The sequence below is a fragment of the Panthera uncia genome, chromosome B1, assembly GCF_023721935.1.
Source record: "Panthera uncia isolate 11264 chromosome B1, Puncia_PCG_1.0, whole genome shotgun sequence".
NCBI lineage: Eukaryota > Metazoa > Chordata > Mammalia > Carnivora > Felidae > Panthera > Panthera uncia.
In genome coordinates this window covers 82,499,263-82,515,031 of record NC_064811.1, presented here as the reverse complement: position 1 = coordinate 82,515,031, position 15,769 = coordinate 82,499,263, and the positions used below count along the sequence as shown (strand labels likewise).

At 38.3% G+C, this 15,769-nt stretch overlaps 1 protein-coding gene across 1 annotated transcript in view; it reads left to right on the top strand.

Annotated features, from left to right (window-relative positions):
• Positions 1-15,769, top strand: part of PPP3CA (protein phosphatase 3 catalytic subunit alpha) — a 327,227-nt gene that overhangs the window by 302,818 nt on the left and 8,640 nt on the right. Inside the window, exons 11-12 of the mRNA XM_049630940.1 lie at positions 10,053-10,137; positions 15,376-15,473. Of these exons, the coding sequence (XP_049486897.1) occupies positions 10,053-10,137; positions 15,376-15,473 (183 nt within the window). The remainder of the gene's footprint in view (positions 1-10,052; positions 10,138-15,375; positions 15,474-15,769) is intronic.

The window sequence follows — 15,769 nt, the reverse complement described above, 5'->3', positions numbered from 1 at the left end:
TATTTTATGATCTGAAGCCCTCACTAGGGCCAGAACACTGGAAGGTCTTTTGCTCCCTGGACACTACTTCCCTAGACATTTCAGATGCCTGCCTCAGATTCTCTTCCTTACTCTGCCTCTGTGGCCCATTGGTACCTTTTTGATTGGCATATCCCCTTCCTCTGATAAGAGAATAATATCTTTAGGTGATGTTAAAGTCTTAAACGTTTAAGTTATCTTTGCAAGCCTGTGCACTGATCATTGGCCAGAACCTAATGCTCCTTTCTTTATTTCTTCTTCTTGGGCAAAACCTCACCACACCCTCCACGTACTGACACAACACCCACCTAGATCTTGAATAGCATCAGAAGACTTTTGAGTGGCTTTGTTTTAGATAAGCTCAATACATGCTTATGCCTCAGGGTCCTCCACTGTCAGACCAAGGAGTTGCTTTATGTATCTCAGTGTGCTTTTTCATTGTGCTATAAGATGGTGCCCAGGGGCGCCTGGGTGGCGCAGTCGGTTAAGCGTCCGACTTCAGCCAGGTCACGATCTCGCGGTCCGTGAGTTCGAGCCCCGCGTCAGGCTCTGGGCTGATGGCTCGGAGCCTGGAGCCTGTTTCCGATTCTGTGTCTCCCTCTCTCTCTGCCCCTCCCCCGTTCATGCTCTGTCTCTCTCTGTCCCAAAAATAAATTAAAAACGTTGAAAAAAAAATTAAAAAAAAAAAAAAAAAAAAAAAAAGATGGTGCCCAGTTACCTTTCTAGCTAGTGTTTGACACATGGGACAATGAAACATAATACTTTACTCTGTCCATTTCCCCCCTTTAAATATAGTCCTAGCATTTGATAAATTTCAGAGATAACATTTAAATACAGTCCTAGCATTTGATAAATTTATAAATGCATAAGAGTCCAGAATTAAGTTCTGTTCTGAATGCATTCTTTCAGCATTTGGCATATATGCATAATTAGGTCCTTAATAGATACCTTTTTGAACTGTTCTGCCCTCATCTACCCAGAATAATCCTTGATAGATTAAACACCCAGACATTATGATTGTTTCTCCTGAAGACAGTAGGTCTGAATTATTAACTTCACATTTGTTATCTTATTTCATTTTGCTTTTATTTTTCTTTTTTAAATTCTTTATTTTTATTTTTTATTTTGAGACTGAGAAAGATTATTCAAGTGGGGGGGGGGCAGAAAGAGAGAGAATCTTAAGCAGACTCCCCACCCAGTGCAGAGCCCAACAAGGGGCTTGATCTCATGATGGTGAGACCATGACCCGAGCCAAAATCAAGAGTTAGATGCTCAACCGACTGAGGCACCTCCGTGCCCCCATTTTGCTTTTATTTTCACTTGTCAGTTTACAAAATTGATGTGTTTCTGTCATGATGAGAGGCCAATCCAACTAGGATTCCACATCTTTTTAGGTTCTACTTTGGTAAATATAAACAAACTCAAATGTTCTTTGTCAGGCATAGTTTGAATATGTGATAATTTCTTAAAAAATCAACGGAAGTTCTCTGGTCTATTTTAATGTCTTTAATTTTTACCCAAGTTAGAATTATGCCTGATAGCCAATTTCTGTGGCTCTACTGAGGAATCACTGAACAGATGGAACACAATGTCTCAGAGAACAAAAGTCCACAGAATCAAATTAAAGCTTGTAAACAGAAGTAACTTTTAATTATGTAGGATAACCAAATAATGACAGTTATTTGACATTTGGGAGTAGTCTGTATATTTTTAAGATTTCCTATCCAAATAGTTCGTTTATGTTTTATGACAAAAGAAGTGGGGGAAAAAAAACAGTCTAGGCTGTACTGGCCTTTCTTAAAATCCATTACACAGGAGAGACTTTTTATTTTAAAAAAATATCATTTAAAGGATCATCTGTTGCTTTCAAAATGGGATCCAAGACAGAATAGTCTTATGCCAAATATGACACGATTGCAGGTTCTATAATATGCTGAGATTTTCATTGAACTAAAAAATATAGGGGGAAAATTCAGAATATGTGGTTTGGAGTGACTTAAAGTGGGTAGCCATTTTATCCCAATTTTACCACCTCTGGGTATATAATATGGTAGAATTAAAATCAAAGTTAAAAAGGCGTTCCAAACATTTTAGGTTATAACCTTCAAAAAAATGAAGTTTTATAGGAATTTTTAAAATTTGGGATCCTGAATGTGTTTTCCTGCCTAATGGGATAACCTCCATAAGCACATGTACAGCCATTTGTAAGGGCCAACACCTAACAATCTCTTTGGACTAGTCCAAAGAGTGGTCGAGCAATGCAGATTTTCAAGTTATGGCTAGTCCAGGAGATCTTCCAGCAACTATCAACTCTAGAAACTGAGTTATCTCAGTCTTCATGCTAGAATATTTGTACTACTGGTGTTACCCAAAGATGTTGCAAGAGGAGTTGTAAGGGAATCCATTTTCGATTCCTCGGCTTCCAAATGTCCTCTTTCCTAAAACTCACCTGAGCTGGAGGCTGCAGGCCTCATTGCAGCTTCTTCTTTTCCACCTCTTCTTTCTCAATTGCCCTTCTCCCAATTTAATAACAAAGCATAGGTCTCCCAAGCCACAATCATTGTGAACCTCCCCTTGAGATGTTTAGTACTGGTGTACCAACAGAGAGATGCTGGAAAAACTCAGCATCTAGGAAGTATCCTTAATCAAAGCAGTGTAACCCCCTCCTATCCTTGTCATTAAGGGATGCAATCCAATAAAATTGTATTTTTATGCTTTTTAAATATTTATCATAGATTTGTGCTATCTAGCTCAATTATGCACTACTAATAGTTGTGATATTGATTACAAAGGAATTTGTGAACACTTAAGGCAATGTGTCAGGAAATGTCCAAAAAATACATTTAATTTAGACTTGGAAACATGTTTTTGACAAAGTACTATGCAGTTATAAAAATATTATAAAGTATCGATATACAATTCACTAGAGTAAAATCAGGGAAGTGGAAATACAATTTCAAAGGAAAAAAGGACACATGTAAGATTTCTAAATATCAGTGAGTATCTTGTTCATGGAATTTTTTCTTTAAATGGATGATGGTGGGATGAAATTGCTGTGATATTTATAGGCCATCAGTAAAAAGAAATGTAATGTAGACATTTCACTTGAAAATGGCAGTGTCGATGATATTATATTCTTTACAACTATTTAAGTTTGGAGGCGGGAATAGTATACTTTGGAGGATACTCTTTTGTACATGCAAGAGTAAAAAAATGTAAAAGTTAAGTTACTCAGTGCTTATGGTGCTGTTCCTAAATCCAAGGACTGAAATGCCTGGCATAGTGTAGGAAAATGTAGTAAAGCCCTTTGTCACACTCATGGCCAAGGGCAAAGCAGGTGGATGTCTAAATAACTTTTAGATAGCATCACTTTGTTGGCAAATAGAAGCTCAAGATTTGTTATTGCTAAACTAGGTCAGGGAAAGAAAAGACAAGAAAGAATAAGGTTTAGGGATTATGTCACATGGTTTGCCTTCCTAGCTTTATAGGGGCCAATTTGGGACATGTATTCTCCTAAATAAGATAGTCTGTATACTTATGGTTTCATCTTCATCTGTAAAACAAAACAAAACAAAACAAAACAAAACAGTTATGCAAGGTATTTAGAGGCATCTGATGACTCTTATTTGTTTTATATCTTGTACTTCAAATGTGCTGATTTTGGATGAAAACCTAACTAGTTTTTGTTTTTAATGTAACACAAGATACTTTTTTTTTTAATCTCAACATTTCATGCTTCATTCCATCAATAGCCTTTTTTCAGATTCAATAATTGCTCTACTTGATGAAAAATAGTATCTGGAGGGTACATCGAAACTCTGCTTAATAATAATGAAACATGATAAAAATTTTACGTTCAAATAGAATAAACTTCCTAAATAGATAAACTTTGTTAGCTTTTAACAAATTTGGAAAGGTGGTGTTTCAAACCTCTATTAGTTTGTTAGAATCTAAATTTAAAAGTTACAGATTTAAAGCCTACTAGTAATATGTAGTTCTTAAAATATCTTTCCTTTGAAAAAGTGCAAAATGTTAGTATATATGTGCACTTTCGTACATAACATATTTTATTTAAAAATATATGCTAGGAATATATTTATATTAGTTAAAAGGCCTTTAAAGAAAGAAACCTAAATAATAAAAACTGAGGCCCATTTAATAATGAAGTGGAGAATTTCTGTTACTGTTTACATTAAAGAGTGAATACCTCACTTTTTTCTGCTTTTTATGAAAAGGAACTTTTTCACATTCTAATAATATGAAAATATATGAGACATTTGAGTATAAAATTTTATGTCGCTCATTATCTTCATTTCTTACAATTACAAAAAGATATTGAAAGCAATTAGATTCTGTTGGATTGGGCATATAAAACAAAACCTACCAGGTCAATTTTCTCCTAGAGCGGTTTGGAGAAGGGATGGGTTGCATGTAGCTGCATTGAGAACTTTTCTTTATTGCTTCCTTTGGCAAGTTCACCCATTCCCCATGTAACACAAAGGGCAGGATGGAGACATCTGCTTCTCGAAGCTGCTCCCTTTTCTCTCTAAACCAAGCTTCTTCCAAATATTATTTTTTTTGACATTTTATTATGAAATGTTTTAAACATACAAGAATGTTGAAACAATTGTATGGTCAATATCCACGTACTCATGACTTTCCACAATTAACATTTGATTATACAGTAAAACCTTGGATTGCAAGTAACTTGTTCTGCGAGTGTTCCACAAGATGAGCAAACATTTCTAACAAATTTTAACTTGATAAACGAGCAGTGTTTTGCCAAACGAGCAGTACATAACGCCGAACATCACATGATCACAACTCAGCCAATGGTTCTTGCAATTTGCTTTGACATACCAGTGCTTTGGATTACAAGCATGTTTCTGAAGTGAATTATGCTCACAAACCAAGGTTTTACTAGTATTTGCCTTGTCACATATCTATCTACCTCTCCATCAGTTCATCTCTTTCTTTCTTTTTTTTTGGTAGATAAGTGAAAGTGACAAAGTAAGTTCTGTTAATCGCTACTGCAAGGGTGCTAGTATGTGCTCGCCTTAACAGGTTGGTCCGGGGAGCCCCTGTTTCTCCTCTCACCTTGCCTCACCCCAGCATGCCCGGCTCCATTCACACCAGACCTCTCACCACCACTCAACACAACATGGCTTGTTGCGGCCTCCAAAAGTTTAAGAATTGTCTTCCTTCTATGGAGAAGACCCAGTTCTCCTTGTTCTCTCACTTTTACTTATCCCTCAAGATCCTTCAACTGTCATGATTTCAGTGACCTTTTTTCTCGTGCCTCCAGGCAATGAACACCTACTTTCAGTGACGTGCTGGTACATGTTTGACAACCCTTCCTGCAGGGGAGAAATGGCCCTAGTTTGTGGCTTTTGTAGCTTTCCATAGTATAAAACCTCTTCCCTGCCGCTGATTCAGGCTACCAACGTGGAGTTAAGAAGAGATGCCCTCCATCTACTCTCACTAGTGGACACAAGCCAGCTCGGGCACACCACTGCTACGCGCACACTATTTGTCACACTCTGTTGTCATTGTTCACGCGATTTCCTAAAGCAGAGATCATGCTTAATCCATATTTCTGTTGCTGGTGGTTGGCGCATAGAAGGTTATATGGGAGAGACTCACCAGAACACCTAGTAAATACATGATTTTGGTAATAAACTGTGTTCTATCCAGCACTTCCCACATTCTCTAATTCAGTGAACACTGAGGAATTTGCTGTAGTAGCTCAATGGGTGGGAGCTGTGAGCCAGATGCGGAGCATCTGTGACGTGTGGCGGGTGTCCCATGTGGTAAGAACCTCTCTTCACCCTAGCGCCGGGCCCCTCATTGCAACAATGCTGCTGCAGTTTCCCAGTCCCCTTAGAAGCTGAAATCCACCTTGTGGGGATACAGCACTCACTCAGCAAGCCGCTTGGCTTGGCATGGACGCCTTTAAAACTTCATGAGAAGTCGGCCAGGTGCCAAGTTAAGGTCAGAAAAGACACGTGTTGAAAGTGAGTCTTTAAAGATTCCCTTGGTCTGTACATTAGCCTCTTCCACTTTGAGGAAAATTGAGTATGCACGATTGCCTAGGTTCTGGATAGAGTAGCATAACACCCCAGGCATGAAAGATTAGAAGTTAAAAGTTGTAGAGAGAGAAGTGCTCAAAAAAGAAGTGGGAATTACTAGAATAGAAACACAAAATGTAATTTTACTTAAAATGACTAATTTTTTAAAAACATATGAAATGTTCCTTGCAGTTTTAGACTTTCAAGTTAAAATGTTATATTCTTTTTTTTTTTTATTCTTTTTTATTTATTTATTTATTTATTTTGACAGAGAGTGTGTTAGCAGGTAGGAGGGAAGGGCAGAGAGAATCCCAAGCAGGCTACATGCTATCAGCACAGAGCCCAATTTGGGGCTCTGCATTTGGAAAATGCCAGAAATCAGGAATAATGCTACTAAGTATACAAGGATCTTTGTATCTGAACTTAAATCTACCCCACTATTTTTCAGTCCCTTTAAGTTCAATTACATATTAACTCAGCTATTTTATTTGAGTATTTTATTTTTTATTTTTTTTTAATATTTATTTATTTATTTAGAGAGAGAGTGCACACACAAGCAGGGGGAGGGGCAGAGAGCAAAAGGGGAAGAGAAAATCCCAAGAAGGCTCACCACTGTGAGATCATGACCTGAGCCAAAATCAAGAGGTGGATGCTCAACCAACTGAGCCACCCAAGTGTCCCTATTTGAGTATTTTACATTTTTGTGAGGTTACCAAAGTTTGGCATTAGTTTAATTTTGATTCTCAATATTTGGAAAATATTGAAAACAATCCCCAGGATAAAACTTCAAGACATATTCATTTCGTATGTCTCTTTATGCTGTTTATGATTAGGCTAATTTTGATTTTTTGAGTAAGTATGTTCCAATTTTATAAAAGGAGTAGTAAAGCTTTTTACTTATCTGTGTTATTGAGAAATTTTAAAAAGATAGCATTTCTTCATTAAGAAAAGTGGTTGGGTTGGGGGGATGGATTAAATGGGTGATAGGCATTAAGGAGGTCACTTTTCGGGATGAGCACTGGCTGTCATATGTAACAGATGAATCGTGGGGTTCTACTCCTGAAGCCAAGACTGCACTGTATGTTAAGTAACTTGAATATAAATAAAAGGAAAAGAAAACTGCCGTAATGCGCTGTGCATCACCATTTATTAGGAGCACGACTGTGATTGCACAAAGTATAATACTGGTTACATGCTCTTCAGTAAATCACTGGATCTGAAAAAAATAAGGAATGATAAAATGGCTCAATCAGAATGCTCATTTTACATTTAAAATTCAGAATTTATTTGAGCATTTTTCTGAGAATCCACTAACACTGAGCTGAAGAGGATAGCTCTATATAATTTTTTTCCCTCCCTTTCCAACTTAGGGCCCTGCTTATGGTTTTTGCAAGCCCTTTATTGAAAATTTTCTGGGAAATTATCCTTCTTCTATAGTTTTCACTTGTTTTATTTTATGTTTTTCCTTTCTCATTTCTCTTAAATATGTACAATTTTGTTTCTAACCAGTCCTTCTTGCTTCTTTTCTTACTGTGCTTCTAAATATAGTTGCCACTTTTGGAGCTCACCCACGTTTTACATTCTTTGTGTCTGTTTGATGGATTTTGTGATCTGGCCATACTGTGTGTTGGAGAGGGTCAGAATCTTTTCCCTCACTTAACTCATCATGACCTCTGAGAGCACTGGGTCAAACAGACTGGAAATAGTCAATATAGAGTAGGAATAGCAGTGTTAGACTCAGAGAAGAATATAACTGAAAAAAATACATATAAGAAAAAAGCCTTAAGGAGACTAATTGCCATCACACTTTTTTTCTTAACACATGTTCTTTAGTAGCCTCTTGAGCATAAATTACCTACAATGCAGGCACAAAAACCTAGACTTTTAGATGGTCTCCAGAGCAGGATTTGTTGTATAAAGAATCTTAATTACAAATCATAGGTAATAAAAATTGTTAGAAACCCAGGATAAAGTTTGAGGCAGAGATCCAGTGCATATCCTATCTTCTCCTCAAATGTTCTGGAAAACAGAGTATAATTCAAGGAACTTAGTGAATGAGAATCCATGGTTTCACTTCATCATTGGAAAGACTGGATTGGAGAGTGGTTTTCTCTATTCATCTACAGGCGGAATCACTGGCTATAGTAAGTTCTGCCAATCAGTATGTTGGGAGATACCTACCATGATGTGATTGCCACAAGAGAGAAAGAATTGGCCTGGTATATGGGCTATTTGAAGGCTTTCAGGTCAGGAAGACAAAGTGAAGAAACCAGCTCGCTGGGTACATACCTTGTGGGGAACACCCATGGGTAGTGAGATGGGTGTGCGTTAATATCACTTCTTCTCTTACTCAGGAGAAGACAGTGGCCCGTTATGTGTTCATTTTCCTTGGGGGGAAAGAAAAGCAGAGGTTTTTCCCCCAGGCAGTTCAACATGGTATGAGTTTTGATGTGAGTTTTCTTTCGTATAGAAATATTAGGGTGGTGATTAATTGTTTGACTCTGATCAAACTATGCAAAAGATTCCAGATCACATTCTTAAAAACCCTCTAAGAGAAAAAGCAGAAATCTCTCCTTCCAGAAAGGTCAGAAAGCTTGTCCGTATCTCAGATTAAAAGATGAAACTTACACCAATGATCACCCATGGACTGCAGTCTCTAAGCAAGTTAAACTGTTCATTTGGATTAGGAACCTTCCCGATATTATCTGAGAAGAATATTTTGTTGTATTTCTGTTCATGGTAGTAGAACTAGAGAAACAATCTTCTTGTGTTAACATTTTCTACGAAGACCCATATAATGGACAAAATGGTATCTCAGCCCCTTTACTTTGGATTATAAAAATCTTAAGCGAGATGTTTTCCTGTGATTTACACTTCTCCAAACATGCTTGTGGAATTTAATAAAAAAAAAAAAAAATGGATTCACTAAACCCATACAGGCTTATTTTCAAAACATAATAATAATGTTTGTAGTAATAACCTACGTAGATTGATTTTTTTTTTTCATTTGGAAAATGGAGTAAGTGGTAAAAGTTACTCAGACAAACCTATGTGTAACTTTTTTACATAAGTATTAAAATACAAGCCATGTGCCACCATCTCTCACTAAATCCAAATTGGCAGTTTTCCATTTTTCCCTCTAGAATTTGGGAACCAACAGAAGATGAAAAAGTATCAAATGCGTAAACAAATGTTTTATGGTGGTTAAATAACAAACATGATGCTTCAGGGAACTTAGGGAGTTGACACTCCCTAGTCACTTCAAGAGAGAACTTTCCAAAGGACAGTTTCCTAAAGTAGTCTTCCTAGCATGGAGAGGTCCGGAAATGAGTAGAAAATCCTGGTGACTCACTTGATTCTTCCTGCCAATACACACGGTCTCTGTATAAACAGAAGAGAAGGGAATTCCATTAGAAGAGGAGGGTAGGAACCTACCCTGTCAGCGCCATGATTTTTCAGCTCTTTACCCACCCCCGCCCCCTTGGAAATCTCAAAAGTTGCTTTTGGCATTTTGGGGAGCTCTCAAGAGCCACATCCAAGTATTAATGGCCAGATGCATAGGTTTTTAAAATCAGTTCGCAGGGGGCACCTGGGTGGCTCAGTTGATTAAGTGTCTGACTTTTAATTTCGGCTCAGGTCATGATCTCACCATCTGTGAGTTCGAGCCCCGCATTAGTCTCTGTGCTGGCAGTGTGGAGTTTGCTTGGGATTCTGTCTCTCTCTCCCTGTCTCTGCCTGTCTCTCTCTCTCTCTCTCTCTCTCTCTCTCTCTCAAAAGTAAATAAATAAACTTGAATAAAGTAAAATAAAATTAATTCACAGATAAATCCATGTGGTTTTTTTCGGGGGGGGTGCGGTATGCAGAGATGGCTTGGCTTACTATATAGTCGGTTGTAGCTTTAAATTTGTAAGATAATTACAGTTAGATAAAAGGTCACTGACTACTTAATTCTGTTTTAAAATATAGGCGCAACAGCTGCAGCCCGGAAGGAGGTGATAAGGAACAAGATCCGAGCAATAGGCAAAATGGCCCGAGTGTTCTCAGTTCTCAGGTGGGATCATCGTACCCGTATTTCTGTTTTGAATGTGCTTATGTGTCACTTAATAAGCATTCTGATACTTTAATCTCGTAACTTATTTTACTGGAAAATATTTGCTTTTCCTTAGGTTTTTTTTCTTTTAAATGGAATTGTTCATTCCTATCTTAGTCAAACTGAAATATACCAAATTATTTCTGTAGAGAAAGCCACCAAATGGACTGATTCCTGTTTTGTCATCCTGTTCACTGCTGGACTTTAAAACACAATAGGTTGAACTTGTAGTGATATAGGGAAGCTGTTATAATTCATTTTACTTTTCATTCTGGCTCTGTGGTAAAAGATGAATTTATCAGGTACACTTCACTAGATTTCTAGGAAATGAACATTTACCATAGAGCTTGTTCATGTGAACATATATTATTCTAATGAATCATGGAGAGAGAAAAAATAGCTATTTAATGTTACAATTCACATGTAGTAGTTATTTTTTAAATAGATCCTGAATCATGTTATTATTGATCTGGCGTTTAGAAAACAAGTATTTTCCTAAAGAGAATTAACTACACTTTTCTTTATATATAAATTCTATTATCTACTCTTAGATAAAACAAAGTAACTCATACTTCTCTTAAAAAAAATTTGCTTTGAAATATAATATGTTTATATGTGAGCCGTATGTGGTCAATTCACAATTACTCATCTACAAGGGTAAATAGGAATACCTTGAGAAATAGTCCATTTCCGTGTTGTATGATTCATAACCTAAGTTTTGCCAAATATTTGTCTCAATTTTTCCTCCCAGAGTAGCTACATGGGCCCTTTTGATTTCTCTCCTTGTTATTTCTAATGCACTCCTGGTAGAATCACTAAAGAATAACTAAACAGCTCGATGCCAAAAGCAGGGAGCCATGACAAAGATGAAAAGCAATATCACTCTTTCTTAAAGACACCAAATCAAAGCCAACAATAGCTCTGTGTTGGCCAGCCAAATTCTGCAAAGTCGTGTTAAAGCTGAAAATAGAGCATTGTTGCCCCCCTCACAGCCTAATGAATGAGGCTGCCTCTGCTCCAAGGCTTTTTATCCCTGACCGAATTTTCAGGACTCCCTCATTCATTCAGTAATAAATCCAATAAAACTTAAAGCGCTGATTAGGTACCTTGAAGAAGAAAAGCAGTACAAGGGGATGGCAAGTGGGAGATGAGACACTTCTTTCAGTATGTGGCCAACAAAGAACCTTCTGAATTAATAGCATTTGAGTGGTAAGTGGTGTGTGTGGGGGGGTGATCTTCATGAAGATACGGAGGTAAGAATGTTTAAGGCAAAACTGCAAAGATTCTTAGAAACCAGCAGTTTTGAGGACCAGCAAGGAGGCATGTGTGGCTGGGAAAGTGTCCCGTGGGGGCAGGAAACCATGTGAAGATCATAAGCTCGACAGCTACCTCTCCATTGTCACTTGCTTGTTTACCATGCCTCAGATTTACAAATAAACACTATTTTATTTTTGTCATCTGAAGGGGAAGCAAACAGCTCCAAAATTTCCAAGTGAAAGTATATTTAAGGAAAAAGGAGAAGCCTTTCTTAATATAAAAATTTGGTTTCCATCTATGTTAGTCTTCAAACCACATGAAGGTGGGAGGGGCCATGCTGGAGAATCATAGCTACGTCTTAAAATTGCAAAGTCCCTGCAGTCCGCTGCCTATGGATACCTAAGATGTATCCGTCTGAGAAATGGTCCATTTGCACCCCGTGATGATCAGTGACTTGACTGAGATTGCACACATTGATGGAAAATACAAACAAGGTATATTTTATTGCTTTCCTATATTAAAAGCATCTATACTAAATCTGAAGAATGAAGGGGGGTCATAGCCAGAGAAAGCTTAGTAAGTAAGCATCGTAAGTAATGACTGGGTATTCAATGTGTACGATACACTGAGTTAGGCACAACAAATACCGAATTGGAATGACAGACACATTGACAACAAACTAAGTTAAGACAATGAAACGTGTGCTAAATACATGAAGGGATGCTCTCCTGTGGAAGAGGACAGGGCTCCATGGAGCTCTTCTGTTCCCTGAAAAAAAAAAAAAAACGTTCGTGAAGAGGTTGACAGTGAAGACGAATACTGGGAAGGATAGGCTGGATTCCGTTAGGTGCTGAATTGTGGTAAAGGCATGCCTGAAGGCTAAGAAGTCATCAAGAACACAGTCACTGGGTCCTAAAAGCAATGCTTTATGGGCACTTGCTAAGTGCCTGGTGTCAGGCCTCGTGGTGCATGCATTTGACAGTAATCCACATGGCAACCTTGCAGCAAAGCACCGTGTGCAAACTCAGTTAGTGAGCAGTACTAGTGAGTGTCTGACTTGAATGATATGGTCAGTGAATCCTGAGAATTCAGAAGAGCTGTGTGGCAAGACATGAAGGTAAGTGAGGAATCTAGGGAAAAGTGGATCTGAAAATGTTTTTGAGTCCAGATCCTGAAAAGGCTTGCATAGCACGGTAAAGTATTTCGTTTTCTGTGTGTAGGCATTGAGCGTCATGGGATGGTTTTCAAAGGATGAGAGGCATGCTTTAACCCATGTTCCTGGCAGTGTGAAGACTGATTAACATGATGACTAACTGATGTCAGGGGGGACATTTTGGAAGCCACTGAAATAATCCGAGCAAATTAGGCCATAGGAGGAAAGATACAAAGGAAGAGAGAAATGAAAGGAATTTGCGAAGCTTAAAGTTTTAAAGTGTAATGAATGAATGGGAATGGTGGTACAAGAAGCCTGATTGTGAATATGAATGCAAAGAAAAATATATGTTCATTTCTTTTTTTTTTTTTTAATTTCTTAAATGTTTATTTCGAGATAGAGAGAGAGCGCACACAAGCAGGGAGGGGCAGAGAGGGAGGGAGAGAGAGAATCCCGAGGAGGTTTCACACTGTCAGCATAGCACCTGACATGGGGCTCATCTCACGAACATGAGATCATGACCACAGCCAAAATCAAGACTCAGATACTCAACCAACTGAGCCACCCAGTTCATTTGTTTAGAGATACTCCCAATTTCCAAATCCATATATTAGCATTTAAGATATTTTTTCTTTATGTGACCTCTACTGGTTTGACAACAGAAGCCTGAAAAGGTTGCAATACCTGTATGAGGGTACACAACGATTTGTAAACATCTCAAACCTAATATTTTTAAACTGTAGTAAAGGATATAGAAATCTAAAATGTGGATAACACTGCCATTCTCCATTCTATTTTCCTTTTACTCATTCTTTTTGTAAATGTTTTTTTGAATGGGGACTATGTACTAAGTGCTGTTCTGGTTTAGATACTTAAAAAAACAAGAGAATAAATAAACTGTATAGTTTTTCAGGGGTCATAAGTGCTTTAGATAAAAATAAAATCAGCAAGGAAAGATAGGGAGAATAGAAGGTGAATATTATTTTAAGTAGCTTCTAAAGGAAGTCCTCACTTAGAGGGTGATGCTTGAGCAGAGATTTGAAGGCAGGGAGGTAGTGAGCCATGCAGATACTGGGGGGGATTTCTTTTTGGGGTGATGAAAATATTTTAAAATTGGTTATGGTGATTGTTTCACAACTCTGTGAATACACTAAAAACAATTGATTGCGTCAGATGCTTTAAATGGATGAATAATGTTGGGATGTTAATTATACTCAATAAAGCTGTCTTAAAAAGAGAAGTGGTAAGATCCTGAAAATACTGTGAGGGCTCTACCCTCAAGGTGTGCTGATTGAGTGGAGGTGCAGGGGGGTAGAAAGAGAGAGGATAGGAGTGAAGGGGTGATGCGTTAAGCTTAACTAAAGGATGAAGTTGAAGAAAGGCTGCAGAAGTAGTAGGTTTGGGGGAATAACTTTTGAATTCTGTTTGGGGGGGGGCGGCGCTTGGGTGGCTTGGTCAGTTGAGCATCTGACTCTTGATTTTGGCTCAGGTCATGATCTTACGGTTCTTGGGATGGAGCCCTGCATTGGGCTCTGTGCTGCTTTGGATTCTCTCTTCCTTTCTCTGGCCCCTCCCCTGTTCGTTCACTCTCAAAATAAATAAATAAACTTTTTAAAAAAGAATTCTGTTTGGGTCACCTTAGACATCTTCGTAAAAATGTGGCATTGGTAGTTCTACATATTGTAAACATTATGTGTGTGTGTGTATATATATATATAATAACATTTTTTCAGATTATGTAGGATTACAGTTTCTGCTATGTGGAATTATTCTGCTATGTGTATTATTCCCGTTTTATGGTTATTTAATAATTGTTATTTATTAGTAAGTCAAAGTGATTAATAGTGCTGTGGCTAATAAATATAATCGAAATGATGATGTCCGTAAGACTGTAAAACAGTTGTCACGATGAGCAATACAATAATGTCATATTAGCAAATCCGTGGGGAAAGAGACTGTTGAACAGAAAAGGTAGGAAATGTTACCGGTTGCTTTACTGTCTGGTTGTCATTATTTGTGTGCTCATGATGTGATGTCAAAATTACTTAATAGGCCCTGAATGTACCTGCTAGGTGCTGTAATCCATAAACCACGGAGTTTTTTAAAATCTCTCATATGTGTGTATATATATATATATATATATATATATATATATACACTCTTTGGTGTTCTCTCCCAAGAGAAGTCAGTTGCACTTACTTGGGCTGAGCCTTGGCTGGAAAACTTACCTCAGAACTCTCCATGGCTCATTTTTAACATATTTAACATATCAACAGAGGGTGCCCAGCAAACACTCTATATCCTGAATGCCTGCTTGCAAAATGTGAAAATGTGAATTCAGGACTCAGAAGAGGCTGAACTTGCACAAGCATATAATTATAAACTCTATCAGAGCAACTATGCTTTGACACATTACTTTTATATGAATGTATAAAAATATACTATGTTTAGGAGCTCCTGGGTGGCTCAGTCGGTTAAGCGTCTGACTCTTGACATTGGCTCAGGTCATGATCTCACCCTCCGTGAGTTCAAGCCCCAACTCAGGCTCTGCACTGACAGCATGGAGCCTACTTGGGATCTGTCTCCCTCTCTCTTTGCGTCTCCCCTGCTTGCTCTCTAACTCTCAGAAAGAAACATTTAAAAGTATATACATACTATGTTTTAAGGAAAATAAAATCCGGAGAGCCTAGATGTGACTTCTAGTATGCATTTCTCCCCCTCTGCACGTCTTTTCTTTCTTTTTAAAGAAAACAAAAGTTAATGTCTTCTGTCCCCTTGTCCCTTTCCAGAGAAGAGAGTGAGAGCGTGCTAACGCTGAAAGGCTTGACTCCCACGGGCATGCTCCCCAGCGGAGTGCTTTCTGGAGGGAAGCAGACCCTGCAAAGCGGTAAGCAGGCGCACTGGTATCGGTAGGACTGTGTGCCCGGGCATCTATGTCCAGGGTGTTGTTAGCCTGATTCATTCATCCATTTGAACTCGGCCTTGGCCTTGGTCTTCAGTTCTCAGCGGGAGGAAGGGCTGAAACCCCACATCAGTTTGACCAGTCGTGTCCGACAGAATAGCACCCTCTTCCCTGGAACGCAGGCTTCCCCCGCCGCCCGCCATCCACTCATGTACACCCTAACCGCATAGTCAGCCCCCGCCTGGAGACGACTCACTTAGGTTTGTCTACACACGTGATAG